We start from the raw sequence: 16,665 nt of genomic DNA, 5'->3' as shown, positions 1-16,665 counted from the left end.
AAATGATGTCATATTCTGCCCTACCCTGGGTTCCAGAGGCTTTTCATGCGCGGTTTCCGGTTTCGGTGAAGTCTTAAAAAGTGACCCGCGCGTTTTTCGGCCGAAGACGTGTCGGCCTGTGGCCGACGAAGCTCCTCGTCGCACGCGAGAAAAAACCTCTGGTACCCAGGGTATCGAAGCCCTTTCACAGAGTCAAAGGAGTCAGTCCGTATGATTGCTCGTAACGTGACAGATCTACAAACTTGGTTGCCAATGAAATGTCCTGCGGAGAGAACAATACTGACACACTGCCGTCATGTGAACCTGGCGTGTGAATAGCTGCAAGGAAAAAAAAACTGTAATTTTTTTCTGATTTTTATTGTTGGTGCTATTTGGATTGAAATGGACGTTTTAAATGTGTTGAAATACATGATAAAAACTTCATTAGTACAACAATTGAGCAAGGTTTGCAATTGAATAGCAGTTATCTAGTAATCACTGGTAAACATTAACTTCCGTTGTCTGGGTTCATTGACGTACAACAAATTAATTATCAACGGCATTCCAGAGTCGCTAAAATCAACCCAAAGTGTTTCTGAAGTGGCTTAGATCTTTACGTTGGCCTTCAACATTTATGTTGCAAGTCACATTTGCTTCCAAACGCATCTACCGTGTTCATTTACCACATCGTAACCTGTAGCTGAAATTTCAAAGACGAGGACAGCAAAAAACGCCATCTGGACCTCTATCTTAGCTTTTTATCAACAAACTGAAAATTTCACGCCAACCAGCCGGGTTTTGAGGCCAAGAAGATGAAGGTTATTCCTCTGTCTTTAATGGTGTCCTTTTTAGCCTGGATTATTGAAGGTGAGGATGAAATTATTAAATCATTATGATATAATTTTTGTCACTGAAAATTAAAATTCGTTAATACTTCGGTGGCAAATGATTCGACATAACTAAAAGCACATCGGTATACAACGAGCTCAAACCTATAATCATCCTCTATGTAGTACTAGTCATATACATAACAAACATTTAATCATCTGTGTAGTCGTATGAGTGAATTTTTTTTCCTGTTGTAAATAAGGAGACAATTTTCATTAGAATGAAAGTTCCGTGCAATCACAAAATTTTGCCTTCTTTAATTTTTCACTGTGTGTTCTGTGGGAACAATGTCGTTTGAGTGGATAATATATATACAAAGCCCTGAAAGACCGACATATAAGCAGATTACATCGTTTTCAAGTTTTATTCCATTCAAGGATCACGCCGGTGAGCCAAATCTCCTCTCGAAACTGATATTATATTACCCACCACGGGAAATGTTATTTCAGTAATTATCTAGCCAAGTTTTTTTTTTTTTTTTCACCCAGACGAGACCAGGGTCCGGAAGTGCGAAATACCGTATTTGTTCTGATCAACAAATTGTGTGGGTAGCCTGTGCTTACAGTTAGAGCGTCAGTGTTTCATTTCTCGTAGCCAATATTGTAATCAGAAGGGGAGAGGGGACAGCAGAGTCCAGTTCCCTTTTTTTCTCCCCTTACCCCTAAGTTACAAAGGATTCTATACAGTTGGAGATAGTTCGCGAGGCTTGCGAATAAACGCGGTGCAGAAAGTGTGTCTCGTCTTGAGCTTTCACTAATTAAAACTACACAAGCTCATTTTCAAAACGAAAAGCGACTGTTAGACAGGATACGACTCTGATACTGGGAGGGTAAGCAAATGAAGAAAGGGTCTAGTTTGTAATCCGTTGTGCGATATAGCCTTGTAAACCGGCAAAACCTGTGTCGATTTAGGGTTTAATCTTATGATTGTAGGTTTCGGTTCTGGAGGGGAGGGTTCGTTGATTCATTGGATGTTCATTCTGTTTCACACTATTCAAGTAAAAAGTTCACAGATTTAACTTACAGACTACCTTGAATAATATGAATAGTCAATTAATTAAGATGAAATTTGAAAGTAGAATTTGCTTTCGAGCTAGCCACCACCTACTTTTAGAATAAACAAAATTGCACTGAGCTGAGGGCCTAAGATTTGTTGTGTGTAAAAAATTGCTGCTCTTTGTGTGAAAGGATGAAAGGGTCTTTCGCTGACTAACACATTAAAATTATTATTTATAGGAGGCATAAAATTAGGCCCGATTTAGAAGCGGAACATTTCATGAGCCGAACCTAATACATTGAATTAAGTACATGAAAAGTTGGGCGTCTGAATAAATTAGGAACGCCTGTTTCGATTTGGAACAGCTCAACCGGTCTTTTCTCCTAGCCTGGCCGAGAATTTCGCCTTTGGAGCGACTTTGGAACGGCTTTCGTTCAGACGTCGAACTTTTCATGTACCGAACCTAATGCATAAATTATTACAACGTATTCGGTAAGCAATTTGACCGAAATTAGCATTTTTCGACTTTTGAACTTAGTTCAGCTGCAATTAAGATAGGCGTCTGAATCAATTCAGCCGGTCTAAATAATTTGGGTCGGCCTTAATTCGAATTAGGTTCGGCTCATGAAAATATCGGCGTCTGAACCGGGTGTTACGAAAACTAAGACCCTCGAAAACTAAGACCTAAAACCTAAGACCCGTCTTAGTTTTCGAGATTACGAAAACTAAGACCCCCTAAAATCGAATCCGTCGAAATATAAAGTCAAATTGTAACCGAAATAGGTCTGATCTGTCAAATTATATCATGTTCGATCCTTTCCACCGGATTTTAGGTCAAATTTAACGGTAAATTTAGGGGTCTTAGTTTTCGTAATTTCGAAAACTAAGACCCCTCTTAGTTTTCGTAATTACGAAAACTAAGACCCCCACCAAAACAATCTCTAAAATTTCTACAAAGTCGCATTACGACCGTTCGAAGACTATAATCCGTAAGACAAACAAAAACTACTATCATACGCGTGCTGATCTACAATCTACTATCCGCTAACAATTTGAAGACTCGCTTTAAAAAGAGGACCAAAGCCATGGACTTCCTACGTATCTATTGTACACTGAAAATATGCCTTACCCCTATTGGTCTTTAATTTTGTTGTTTATCCTTTAAATCATGAATTTGGCTTTCTACTGGAGATGGATGTTTTTCTTCGCGTCTCTGCGATCGAGATTGCGTTACCTCAGGCGTTACCTGTAACCATCACGTGAGGGGGTTTGTATGCAGCATGTTGTCGTGTTTATTTTATTGTTCTGAAACTAGAACTCCAATTCTCGAGACGATGCTTTGCTAGTACAGGAAATTCATTGACTCATTCGTTTTTTTTTATTATTATTTCATGAGTGATTTTAGCGATTATCCCTCACAGACTATTTCTCCTTCCCCCCCACACCTACCCCTTAACTACCTTTGCATTGTAACCCGGTGATCTCCGGGGTGGCAACGATAAAAACAAACGCAAGAAAAACGCAATGTAGCATATTCTCCTTTTTTCGCCCTTTTTATAACAGCACTTTTCTATCTATGACCTGGCCATCCAGAAAAGGAAAAACAAAATCCGTATTTTTGTGTGATGTTTATCCGATAACGCCGTTGACACCTTAGCGATCAGGCATTCAGGTCGCAGCGACATGTCAGCCCGCAACGAAGACAAAAATCCATCTCCAGTGGAAAACCAATTTTATGACTTCAAGGATAAACAACCAAAATTATAGGGGTAAGGCATATTTTCAGTGTACAATTATACGTAGGTATAGCTTTCATCCTCTTCTTAAAGCCACAATATTGATAATGTATGTCTGCAAATTGTTAGAAGAAGCGGATCGTCTAGCACGCGTATGATAGTAGTTTTTGTTTGTGTTACGGATTATAGTCTTCAAACGGTCGTAATTCGACTTTGTAGAAATTTTACAGATTGTTTTGGTGGGGGTCTTAGTTTTCGTAATTACGAAAACTAAGAGGGGTCTTAGTTTTCGAAATTACGAAAACTAAGACCCCTAAATTTACCGTTAAATTTGACTTAAAACTCGGTGGAAAGGATCGAACACGATATAATTTGACAGATCAGACCTATTTCGGTTACAATTTGGCTTTATATTTCGACGGATTCGATTTTAGGGGGTCTTAGTTTTCGTAATCTCGAAAACTAAGACGGGTCTTAGGTCTTAGGTCTTAGCTTTCGAGGGTCTTAGTTTTCGTAACACCCGTCTGAACCGGGCCTTTATACAGTCTGTCAATGTCAGTCAGGTCAGTCTTATCATGACTGTATTCGCTTACTTCTAGATCTCTCTATCCCCCAAAACAGGGGTTATATGCTTCTGCCCAAAATGAAAATTCCCTACGAAAGGCAAAGCTTATAGCTCCTGAATCCGGTAAGTAGCGGTCGGTACCGACTGACGGTTCGTGCATGCAAAGGAAACTCCAACAGTTGTATGGACTGCTGGTCCCGGGTGCTGGTCACTCTTTCCGGAACAAATGGAAATAACCTTGAAAAAGCCTACCTTGTGTACAGCCACCCCATCTTCCAAACAAAATCAATTTGTTTGAGGGGAGAGGGAGGCTATGTTTATACCGGACCGGATGGCAGCTTTTGCACCGACACGAAAACCAAACAGGATAGGGTCTCTGTTCACACATGAGAACGGTGATTTCGGCTCGATTTCTGCAACTAAGCGAAGCTGCCACGCCGCTCTGATCTCTAAAGTGGAGAGTCACATATCATATCGGATAGGTGTTTATATACACCACACCGGATACGACGGAAAAGCTAGCCGGCATTATAAATATGAACATAGCCTTAATCTTTGCCAGATTTCTTTGGCACGGGAGGGAGGGGGGTACTCCCTTATAAGGGCTTAATGGGGACGTGCGGCCAGCCAGGGTATGTTTTTCGGGATTTTTGTCTTAAACAGGGTATCGATTTTATCATTTTTTATCTTAAACAGCGTATCTTTTTAAATAGTTTCGTGATTGCCAATGGAGTAAATAAGAAAGAGTTTCGATATTTATTATTGTTTTACACAGGGTATGGTTTCGGGTTAAATGTCTTAAACAGGGTCCCGGGTCCCGGGTCACAGGGCCCCGGGGGGGCATGTGGCCTCTTTTAGCTTTCTTAACTTTGTTCTTGCTGTTACTGTTTTTGTTTTTCTTCTACTAGACTGTTTAGTTCCACTTCCCCGATTAAGAAAATACCCAAGGTTACATGTTCGCGACGTAGTTCAGTTTTTCTCTTTGCCCATTTTCCTTGCAGCTCAGAAAGTTCTAAAAATAAACAAGAACCTCATCGAAAAGAAACGAGGAGAATGCGTCGATTTTCGGGCTGAACATTACTTCGCGCTCAACTCATCGTCTACATTTGTTTGGAAAAAACAGCATACCTCGACAATGGTTGAAAATGATCGCATTAGTATCTCAGGAAATCGGAGAACGCTTCGAGTAACACATCTAACTGAGGCGGATACGGCGTTATACTCATCTGAGGTCTTGACAACAGGGGGCCTGGAAGTGACCCAATACTGGCTGGTTGTTCGAGGTGGGTGGTGGTCTGCTCTTTACATTTTGTTTCATCACGCAAGCCTTCTTCCCTTCAAAGAGAAACCGGGGGTGGCCACTCCTTTAGGGTGGACCATCATTTTTCTGAGGGGGGAGCGGGGTTGGAAAATTTTGAAATAAATTGTTTGCAGAGGCTGTAACACTGAAATAAATTGTATGCAAGAAAAAGAAGTGTTCGCAGGAAGACAGAGACAACAAAAGTTGTTTGCAGTAGGACCCGCGTATAAAAAAGTCTGTATATGTAAAAATTTTCCAACCTCCGTCAAAAAAAAATGGTCCGTCCCTTATTTGGCCTATACGGGTATGTGCCGCTGAACAGGGTATGGTTTTCAGGGTGCTGAGTTTTAAACAGGGTATACAATTTTACTATTCAGCGTCTTGAAAAGAATGTGTTCTGGAGCGGAAGCCTTGAAGAGAGTGTGAAGGCTGCAGATGAACGGTCTACATCTGTGGCACCGCTTCTGCGGCACGTAGTAGAACATCTCAAGCGATTTCTCATTTTGTGGAAGAACCGGACCTTCTCACAGGAAATCTATGGAAATGAAAGATATATATATATAGAATACCTATGGCAGACTCCCACGCAGACGTTTCGTCACCTGTTCCTTCCCCGCGAACGTCTTCTTTGGAAGTGCTCTGGAGTCTGTGATTGGTCTAGATTTTTGAACCGCTGTTTCAGCAGACGTTCGTGGGGGATAGAGGATTGTGTAACCAGCCAAAAGAACGTCTGCATGTGAGGCCATACCAGTAGGAGTATTGCTTTTTCCCCGTTTAGAAATCATAGAAATTATCGCAAAATCAATTTATAGTTTGCTATATAGCAGCAGTGACAGTTTCCTCGATGATATTCTGGATTTTTTTCGGATGTATTCTCCTTCTCCCAGGCTTTGCTATCAAAAGCAGCTTAAGTTTCACCTTTAATTCTCTGTAATAGTGCTTTTCTTCGCTTTCTAGGCTGTGAAGTTAACGAGAAAGAGACTGATTTAAAAGGTTGTGAAAAAGCCTGCCAAGGTCAGTAAGAGAGCAACAGTTTTCCCAACCTTTCCTTTTACTTTGTAAACTCTGTGAGCGTATAGTGCAGTATTGGCAGTATGAATTGCGAGCACTACACTACGATCACAGCAGATGCAAGGTAACATTGCGTTCACAGATCAACCAGATTCAAAGATAGGCTTATCCTGTTTCTGGCTGTCAGAGATCACGTACGGCCCAGCCCGCGCTCTCTTGAATAACGCCTCTAATTCAGGCTAGGATGGAGCGAAGTGAACAAGGGAGAAGAAAAAAGAAGAGGAAGCGCCCCGCCCCACTATCTGAACACTCGGAACAGGCTAGCCGTACGTACCTTCGCGTTGCCTCCTTAGGCAAAATACTTTGCTACACATAGTCTCCTACCTCTTTCCATCCAGCTTTTTAGCTGGATAAAAGCGGGACACTATTGTAGGAGTGTAGGAGTCAACACTCCTACACTACAATCACGGCAGATGCACGGTAACATTGCGTTTACAGATCAACTGAAAGATAGGTTTATCCTGTTTCAGGCTGTCAGAGAGCACGCACGGCCCAGCCTAAAAAACAGGCGCTACTTAGCCGAGCGCGAAGAGCGAGAGACAAACGTGTGGGCGCCTAAAGGCGAGGGTTCCTTTACCCTCGTCTTGCGCTCCGCGCTTGGTTGAATGACGCCTGTAATTCAGGTTAGGATGGCGCGAAGTGAGGAAGGGAGAAGAAAAAAGAAGGAATCGCCGCGACCCGCTATCTGAACACTCGGAACAGGCTAGCCTTCGCGTTGTCTCCTTAGGAAATAAACTTTGCTCCACATAGTCTTCCTACTTCTTTCCATCCAGCTTTTTAGCTGGATAAAAGCGAGACACTACTTTATGGTGCTCGACTAATGTGCCTCTACCCAGAGAATTTATCTATTCGACATACCTTTGTAGCATTAGAATTAGCACCTGACTGATCGTATTTCTTTCATATTTTTCAAAGCGGTGTGTGTGAAAGACTGGCATCATTTCAATGGGAAATGCTTTCGCTACTTCTCCAGTCCGAGGACCTGGTTGAACTCTTATTACTACTGTCAGGCAGCTTTTAGAGCTAAACTCGCTACAATTGAAAGTAAAGAGGAGAATCGGTAAGAAAGCAGCCTGTGGCCTTCAAATCTGCCCCCAGGGTCTCTAATCTACCTGTTCCTTGGACGAAAGATAAACGGTCCCACGCCGAGAACGACGTCATGCGACGGCCTCATGTGTAAAAAAATTAAACGTATTGCCCAAACGAGGTTTTTTGGGAGGTTTTTTTGCGAAGCTTTGCTTAAATGAATTCCCTTGAAGGCAGTACAGTTTTTTTGGCTCGTTTGACTTAATTGCACGTAACGACCATTTGAGATCAACAGAGTGGGGACTAGGGCAAAAAGACAAATGGGGCTTAAGCACTAAAGGAAAACCTCAGAAAACGCCAGTAAGTAAGTCAGTCAGTCAGTCAGTCAGTAGTAAGTAAGTAAGTAAGTAAGTAAGTAAGTAAGTAAGTAAGAACTTTATTGTAGTGTCGAGGTCGCTAGCATACAATGTACACTAATTGGGGACACCTAACTACAATTACTTGTCTAATAGTCAATGAAATAATCTAATAATCAATAAAATGTGAAATGTATGTCCACACGTAAAATCAGTTATCAGTTGTTACATTAAAAACGGTCTGTGCAAGGGCTGTCTAGCAGGCTTGTGAAATTAACCAGTTTAATACGCATTTTGAAAATGCTCAATGATTCAGACGATCGAATAGATCTGTCGAGTTTGGACCAAATGACAAGGCGTAGGTTGTTAGAACGGCTTCAGTATAGGTATCCTAATTTGTTTTGTTATTTGTTTTCAATTTGTAGCTTTGTTGGCAGCCTTCTAAAATCAGGCCATGGAGCTTGGATAGGTTTAAACGACAGAAGCAATGAATACAAATTTCTTTGGAACTACAACAGATATGAGAAACCGAGTCTTTTCTTCTGGGACAAGAGCGATCCAAAGAACCCTGAACCAAATAACATTAACGGTCATTGTAATGTTGAAACCTGCGTGGAGATGAAATACTCAAACAAGAAATGGAACGACGTGGTTTGCAAAGCTCATATAGCTTATGTATGCCAGAAGAATTCTAAAACAGGTGCGATATATAAATTAAAGAAGAAGGAGAATTCAAACACCAGAAAGCTCAGAAAAATTTCCCGAGCTCCAAGTGAGAATCGAACTCACGACCCTCCGAGTTCTAGTTCGAACGCTCTAACCACTGAGCTACTGGAACTCTAATGGCGAGCAGGGTCGGAAGAGATAGAGCCAAACTATTTGATCGATATGGCCTTCTCTAATAAACACCTGTTAAAAAAGACACAGCCAAACAAACGTCGTTAAGAAAGGGTGACACTTAAATTCATCTGGTTGGTTTATTTTTTTAAAAAATCTAGACGTGTTTTTGCATCAGTTGAATTCCAAAAAATAATAGTCCAGTATTGTTTTTTAAGGCTATCTTAAGGCATTGAAATAACCTCGTTACCAGGTTTTCTCTTCTCTCTCTCTCTCTCTCTCTCTCTCTCTCTCTCTCTCTCTCTCTCTCTCTCTCTCTCTCTCTCTCTCTCTCTCTCTCTCTCTCTCTCTCTCTCTCTCTCTCTCGCTTCGTAGGGACGGGTAGGAGAGAACCCTGGGAACGAGGTTGGCATTGAAACTGTTTCCTGTTGTCTGTTGCTACGGATGGGCAATGATGGACATCGCCTAGTTTCAAATCGAGAGGGGCTGGGTAAGAGTGGATTTATTATTAGATAAACAATACGAGACCCATGCAGTCAGTAAGAGCACACTGAAATTAGCAGCATTCTCAAGTTTTGCGTTTATCGGGTCTATACTGAAAGAGATACATCCATTCAAAAACTCCAAAATTTACTATTAAAGAGATATAAAGACGTCGGGACGACCATACATCTCCTATAAATTTGTATAGGTAATAGCATAATTTGTAGCGATATTTGGCATAAACACCACGAGCGATATTTCGAAAATGTTATGCCAAATATCACGTAAAAATCATGCTATTATTTGTTTATACTACTACCCACAAAAGGGTTGTAATTTTTACATGTAGGTATTTCAAATTAAGCTGAAATACCACTGCTCTGAGCCAATCAAATTGCACAAACTTCTCATGTAGTAGTATAATCAGGCTTATATAAATAGCTGTATCTTGTTCAATATTGGACCGATCGACACCAAACTTCAGATTTTTCCTAACCTCAATATGCTCTTTCTGACTATGTGGGTCTCGTGTCGTTTATCCCATAAAAAACAGACTCGTACCCAGCCCCTCTCGATTTGAAACTAGGCAATGGATTGAAACTTGAAAAAGTTGGGCTAACTTTTTCAAGTTTTAATGCTATGCCTGCTGAAACCACCCAAAAGTTACTATCCAAGAAAGAGGTCTGTGTAACCCGAACTATCGCGATTACCGCTGATAACTTTAGTTCTATCTCGTTCCCAGATCTCTCCGGATGGAGGTGCCATAATGGAAAGTGCTACTTGTATGTCCGCGATACAGTCACATGGGACTGGGCACAACAACGCTGCCGAAGCAGGAATGCTACTTTAGTAACGATATCGAGTTCGTCAGAAAACAGTTTTGTTGCAAGTTTAATAAAAACCAACATCTGGATTGGACTCAACGATAGAGTGGAGGCTGGTACGTGGGATTATTTGGGTTTCATAAAGCAACCTGTTATATTTTTAAGATACCTGGTTGCACATATTCGTACGCAAAGCGTAATTTTCCAATGAAATGAAGAACTATACAAAGTGCAACATGAGCCATACGGAAAAGAAATGAGACAAAAAACTTGTTTGTTGTAGCGCATCTTATATATTTGATCAACCTCGTCCCCAGGGCTTTTCCCTTACCCATTTTTTAAGGGAAAAGCCCTGGGGACGAGGTTGATATTTGATGGCATGTTATTTGAGACACACGTATCCGGATATTTTTGAATCCGCATAAGATCCTTTCCGGATACGGCTTCCGTCCACATGCATCCGGTGAATCCAGCATACGAATCCGCAACTTTTTGAATCCGCTCTCCAGAGTGGAAATTTTTGAATACGCTATAATGAATCCGGAATCGTGTGAACGCAAAATCCCGATATTTTTTTATCCGATGACGTGACAAGATCGAGCCCAATTCTTTACCGTGAATACTGTATTCAAGATGGCAACCTCGTTCCCAGGTGGTCTCTCTTACCCGTCGAAGGAGAAGTAGGAAAGGACCCTGGGAACGAGGTTGTTCACGGTGGTTGCCGTCTTAAGACGCATGCTCTGTTGTCAATACTCCCAGAGGTGTCCTGGGTATTAGAATGAATCCGGATACGTATGGGATACGTTTGGACGAGTAAATTCGATTTAAATACCTGTGGACGTGGAAATTTTTATAATCCGAAAAGAAAAAGTTGCGGATTCAAAAATATCCGGATACGAGTGGACGGGGCCTAAATCTTAGCCCCCTATGCGACGTTTTTAGGCCTTCGTCACGCGTTCATTCTCCACGCGAACGTTCGTGGGGGAGGAACTTGTGAAGAGGGCCTAAGAACGTCTGCGTGGGAGGTTAGAACAATCTACGATAGTTTGCTAAACGTTCGGTGGTTTTGAAGCTATTAGAAAACCTGTGGAATAACTAGCCTGCGTAGCATGGCGGTTTTGGTTGGGCGGGCGAGAGCAGAGAAACCGCGAGGAGATTGGGGCGGAAGCAAATTGAAAAACCGCCTGCACGGACGGGGGGCTTTTTTGAGTCGGTCCGTACGCCAGCGTACGGATCGTTCCGATTGGTTCGGAATGTTCGCCTGTCAATCAAATATTTTGGCAATCTTCCATGGGAGAGTTTCGAGGGACTGAACAAGTCATCTCCGCAAAACAAAATCAAAATATCAAAGAAGCGTTGACCGGAGCGTCGTCGATCTTGAATATTTGACGGGAAAACAGGGCAATTGTATTGAAGCCTAAACAGGAAATGGCCATTTACAGTCTTCTTTAAAGGAGAGGTGTCATGGAAATTTTGTCAACAAGATTTGGCAAGAGCATGATCTTTACTGTCTTTGCTATGGCCAAAGAAGAAATATCCTCATCGAAAACCTGTATGATCACAATTTTCCCTCTAAAAAGTACTATCGACGACCAGATATCTGAAATTTTGTCGCTGAGCTGTAAAGCAATGGACCATATGACAGAGACAGTAAATTTCAGTGCTTCGAGAAAGTTCACCTCAATTTTCTCTATAACTCGGTGTTAGAGAATAACGCACTCCAGCGCAATACATCGAACGGTGTCTGCGATTGTGGTCGATGAATCGCATACAGTAGAAGAAAGACGCATAGCGTAATTCTCCATACTTTTTTGCTTGGTGTAGCTTAAGTTTAAGCTACAACTCAAATCTGAAGGTCGCGCTATACGTAAAAATACAACATCCTGCAAACAACACTTAAAAAGCCGGGTCCAGCGTCAAAACATTCACGGACAAGGCAGTGACAAAGAAACTACAAACCAAGGCTCCTTGGTTTGTAGTTGTCCAGATTCAGGCATTTTAGTCGGAAAAGACCAAAGAAACTAAAATATTTATTTAGCCGTAATAAAAAGCTTTAGGCTTTAAGAGTGGTCAAAGAAATTAGTACTTTACAACTGCATCTGAGATCAACAAATTCTAATTACCGAAAATAACATTAACCACGGGAAATAATTACTCAATACGGATTAAACATACCAACTTCATGACCTCTAAATAAATGTAAGACTTAGTGCAGCAAAAGTAAGATCTACTCAGTCAAGTTTAGAACGTTGTGTAGTCACCTATGCGCGAGATAGCCACAAAGAAAAAACATGTGTTTGTTCAAGCAAACTCCAATTCCGGCCAAGGTCACGTTTTACACTATATTACGAGCTTTTGTGTCGTGTTTAGGCTGTCAGCACTTTATTTCTGATTGGCTGGGAAAACTGAAACCAAACAAGTTGTCAACAGGATGTCAAAATGAGTTGAAGGGGGCGGCAGTTAAAAAGGCCACGAATCCGGGCAGGCGGTTTTTATTTTTCTCGCGGCTTCGCCGCTCGTTCTCGCGCGATTCGCGCGCGAATTTCGCGACTACGCCGCTCTTGCGCCCGGCTCGACAAAACCGCCATGCTACGCAGGCTATGGAATAACTTGTTCATTTGTACCGAGACGAAACGTGCGTCACCATATATCGTCATCATCGTCATAATTATCATCATTTTCCCCATCATCATCATCATCATTATCATCATCATAATTATCCTTAACATCATCTGAATCCTTTATATTTGCAGTATATAATGTTTCTATCCATACTATTATAGGTTTGAGAACCAAATACAGTTTTAATTGTATTTTCACAGGATTATACGTCTGGAATGATATTGGCCAAGGTCAGTTCAGCAAAAGACCCTCTTACCTTAACTGGGATATCGGAGAGCCAAACGATCGACATTACGACCCTTTCCAAACTCCTCAGAGATGTAAAGGAGAGGATTGTGTTCAGATCAAGAGTTGGAAAGACGTTGTTAGTTGGTTTGACTTGAACTGCAACATTGAGTTGCCCTTCATTTGTGAAAAGAGTCGAGGTAACGGAACGTTTTTTATGTTAAGTTTTAAAATGCTTAAAGAAGTGTGCGAAATCATGGTTAGAACCAGCTCGTTAAATTAACAGAAAGAAAGCGAGCGTTACGTTACGTTAGTTACGGTTTCTGTGCCACACTTAGGTGCAGTGTAAACAGGTTTTAGGACCGCAGCGGAAGTGAATGAGTAAGAGCCAGGACTGGAACCCACTAAGACGAAAGTATTGAGGCAGAGGAGTGATAATAGTGCACCAGGCCCTCTCGACAGCTCCGGTCGATGTTTAGTCTGCTACACAGCCGTTTTTAGTGTCGTCACGCAACGCTCCTCCCCACTAAGTTAGTGGGGATGTGCACTGCGTGACGACACTAAAAACGGCTGTGTAGCAGACTAGTCGATGTTCAATGTGTGTAGACAATTTCCTCCGGTTTTGGTCTGTTTCTGCTCATACCAGGCCAGAGTATTTTTCATGTCAGCATGAAAAGATATCCGGTTATATAGTGTCTGTAGTGTACACTCAGCCTAAGTTAGTTGCCACAGCAGTCTAAGATAAATCGAATCATGAAAAAAAATCTTGCTTTAACTCATTTTCCTTTCTCTGGTTATTTTCAGACCCATATTTAAGCTTTGCTGCGTGGATAGCTATCTCCATGGGTGCTGGACTTATATTAAGCATATTTGGAGGACGAGCTTACATGGAGTATAAAACGCGGAAAGGACGGAAAGAACTCAAGCAGTTAATAGTAGAATCCGGGGATTAACGGTGAATGAAAATCGTGACTGGAGTATGCCGATCTTTTTGGCCTGTATACAAGGCCTTTGAAGAAGATCTGAGCCCACAAATGTCTTTGAAGCTTAGGTTCGAAGTCCGAACAATAAAGAAAGATCTCTCAGAGCTTGAGGACAATAATGGCAGCTATATTACACCAAACACTCTCTGATGTAGTTCACAAAGAGAAAGTTTTGCTCTTTAAAACACTAAGGCGACTGACTGAGTGTAAGTGTGCGTGCGCTAACTTAATCTGAAGATCAATGTAACAGGTTGGCAAGGCTAGAGATTATGCAGGACGCTTCGCAACCCCTGCCAGTACAAAAGGGGCACAGAAACTACTTTTACGGTTTAGTATTAGTGTCGTCTGCTACACAGCCGTTTTCAGTGTCATCACGCAACCCTCCTACCCACAAAAGGCCACTGAGAACCGAACCACATTCCTTTCCTATTCAGCCGACTAGAATTCAGTCAGGTTCTATTTTCTGGAAGGTGTTCGCACCACGGTCACTCATCCAATCACAGCCTTGCTTGTGGGGAGGAGCGTTGCGTGACGACACGAAAAACCGCTGTGTAGCAGACTACGTAGTTTTAATGGGCACTTGTCTCTTTTTGTGTCACATAGGTCAAGGCTGTCGTTATTCCAGAAATAGCACAAATCTCATTGATGAGGGCGTACTGAGAATAAGAGCTAGAGACGAAAAAGAAGGGCTTCCCTCCCCAAACCCCGACGGTTCCTTCTCTTTGGCCGTACGTGGTACATAAGCAAAGGGCGACCGCGACAGTGACGGCAACGAGAACGGCGACAAGAGAATAGGTTTAGATTAGCAGAACAACAACTTTGCACGTGCATCACACTTTTCTGTACATTTCTTTGCCGTCGCTGTATGACTACGACGTGAAAGTGCCTATTTTCACGTTTTCTGGCCGTGAGGTAAACACAAAAAGACGATTTTATAAATCTTTTGAGAAAATAGTAGAACTCAACTCCAGAAAAATTCACCAAATTGAAAATTTGATTAAACGACATGGGATAAGAGATGCGAATTTTAAAACAGCGAGGATTCACTTAAGAGACGTTTTCTCCCACGTCGTCGTTGTCGTCGCTTCCCACGTCTGATGCCATAAGCAAACACTTGATAAAAGAAACTATAGTAGATCCAATTATTTATCATCTGAACACTTTATTGACAGAGCTGAGTGTCTATTTATGAGGTGATTTTCGTTTAGAGAGAAGTACAAGGTAGTGCTTCCTTTACTGTAACCTCATTCCCAGTGCCTTTTCCTTAAAGTGGGAACGCTTCCACTTAGAAGGGAAAAGCCCTGAGAACGAGACCATTTTTGGAGGCTACTTTTTTTTTACGCATGCGTTGTTAAATACATTAACTTGTATATCATATATGGGATACAAGATATTTTATACCGAAAGAGTTTGAAAATAAAGAATCTTACATTATCCATTGTTGTTGTTTGAAAAGCTTTTGAAAATTGTAATACCCGAGAGGTATCTCCAACTAACTCCTTATTTGACTCTCTTCTCCTTGGAGGACTGCAAATAAAACGTACAGAATCCCATGTACCATTCTTTCTTTATTGATGACGAAGCCGCCTGATCGTCAACATGATCAAAGACCAAAGGTGATAGCTTGTTGGTGTTCGGGAACGGACTTCGAATATGGCCGCCCGCACGGAGATGCGACGAGCGCCGGGGGGGAGAGGAGGTAGAAAAGACCCCAACGGTCTCACTCTCGGGGCTCTACCGGGCTTAGTTTCAGCTGTATGGACCTCGTTGACCCTAAGCGCGATTTTCTCTTAACCTTAAACGAATCCGCGCAGTCACGGATCGCAGCCTGTATCCCGTCCCCTCCACCCCCCCCCCCCCCTACACCTCAAAAAAATTGGGGGGATTGAGGGGAGAAAGGCGACCTAGGAGCCTCCATAACAGGTGTTATTGTTATTTTTTTTTTCTGCAGGAGGGGGTCTTTTGGGGGATGCCCAAATCCGCTAGGCCTTTCCCGATTGCGCTCGTAAAATCCTAAAAAAGTGCTGGCAAAAATGGCTAAAAAGTGCTCAAAATCTCAAAATAGTGCTTAAAAAGTGCTCAAAGTTGTGAACAGTTACCTCTAAGCTTTTCGTGAATATGTCAATTTTTACTGAAGTAACTAACAATCTATTTTGCGTAGTGTTATTCGACAGGTTGTTACGAAAGGTTGATAGAATATAGAACAATAATATTTTTAAAAAACTAAAGCCGGTTACGAACTGTAAATAAATTCAGCAGTACTAGTGCAAAGCTAGACATCAGATGATTTAGAAATTTGAGATGACACACGCATGATACATCAGCCAATCAGAAACTTCTGTTCTCATGCTCAGTAAAGATATTAAAGTCCACCTGCCTTTCCATGACAACGGTTTTCTATTCTTGACAACATCATTAGTTATTCCAATTTATGACCTGGAACAAGATTCTCGTCGCGAGCGACACACAGTTTTTGCGTTAAAATGTTTTAGAAGACATATGTTGCTCGAAATTTGCTCGAAATGTGAAATATTGCTCAAATGTTGCCCAAAGTGCGAAAAAGTGTTTAAGGGTGCTCAAAATGCAAAATAGTGCTCCAAAATGAAAAAAGTGCTCAAAAGGTGCTCAGCGCAATCGGGAAAGGCCTAAAACCCGCCATTCCTCGGCAACTCGTCAAAAACCGAAATATAGCTGTGGGGCGCAAAAATTTCTCTGAAAGCACATGTTGCAGGAATGAAGACTTTCGAGAAACGCGCCAGTGCGATGTGCTGTAA

General features: G+C 41.8%; 1 protein-coding gene and 1 non-coding gene across 2 annotated transcripts; one reads left to right on the top strand and one right to left on the bottom strand.

Annotated features, from left to right (window-relative positions):
- Nucleotides 1-380: 380 nt before the first annotated feature.
- On the top strand, nt 381-15,264 carry LOC140924330 (C-type mannose receptor 2-like). Its single transcript, XM_073374360.1, has 8 exons — nt 381-846; nt 5,166-5,447; nt 6,422-6,478; nt 7,451-7,595; nt 8,343-8,617; nt 9,980-10,177; nt 12,884-13,108; nt 13,713-15,264. Exons 1-8 carry the CDS (start codon nt 792-794, stop codon nt 13,859-13,861), a joined length of 1,386 nt encoding a protein of 461 aa, XP_073230461.1. The 5' UTR covers nt 381-791; the 3' UTR covers nt 13,862-15,264.
- On the bottom strand, nt 8,682-8,755 carry Trnas-aga (transfer RNA serine (anticodon AGA)). The gene has a single exon. It is a non-coding gene; the product is annotated as a tRNA-Ser (tRNA).
- Nucleotides 15,265-16,665: the final 1,401 nt, after the last annotated feature.

Source organism: Porites lutea, chromosome 14 (assembly GCF_958299795.1).
Source record: "Porites lutea chromosome 14, jaPorLute2.1, whole genome shotgun sequence".
NCBI classification, from domain to species: Eukaryota; Metazoa; Cnidaria; class Anthozoa; order Scleractinia; family Poritidae; genus Porites; species Porites lutea.
Note: the sequence above shows the minus strand (reverse complement) of the source record. Positions and strands in the feature narration are given on the sequence as shown.

Coding starts and splice junctions, on each gene's coding strand:
- LOC140924330 (XM_073374360.1), top strand. CDS start 792: ATGAAGGTTATTCCTCTGTCTTTAATGGTGTCCTTTTTAGCCTGGATT. Junction 847..5,165: donor TTTAGCCTGGATTATTGAAG/GTGAGGATGAAA, acceptor TTTTCCTTGCAG/CTCAGAAAGTTCTAAAAATA. Junction 8,618..9,979: donor CCAGAAGAATTCTAAAACAG/GTGCGATATATA, acceptor TCTCGTTCCCAG/ATCTCTCCGGATGGAGGTGC.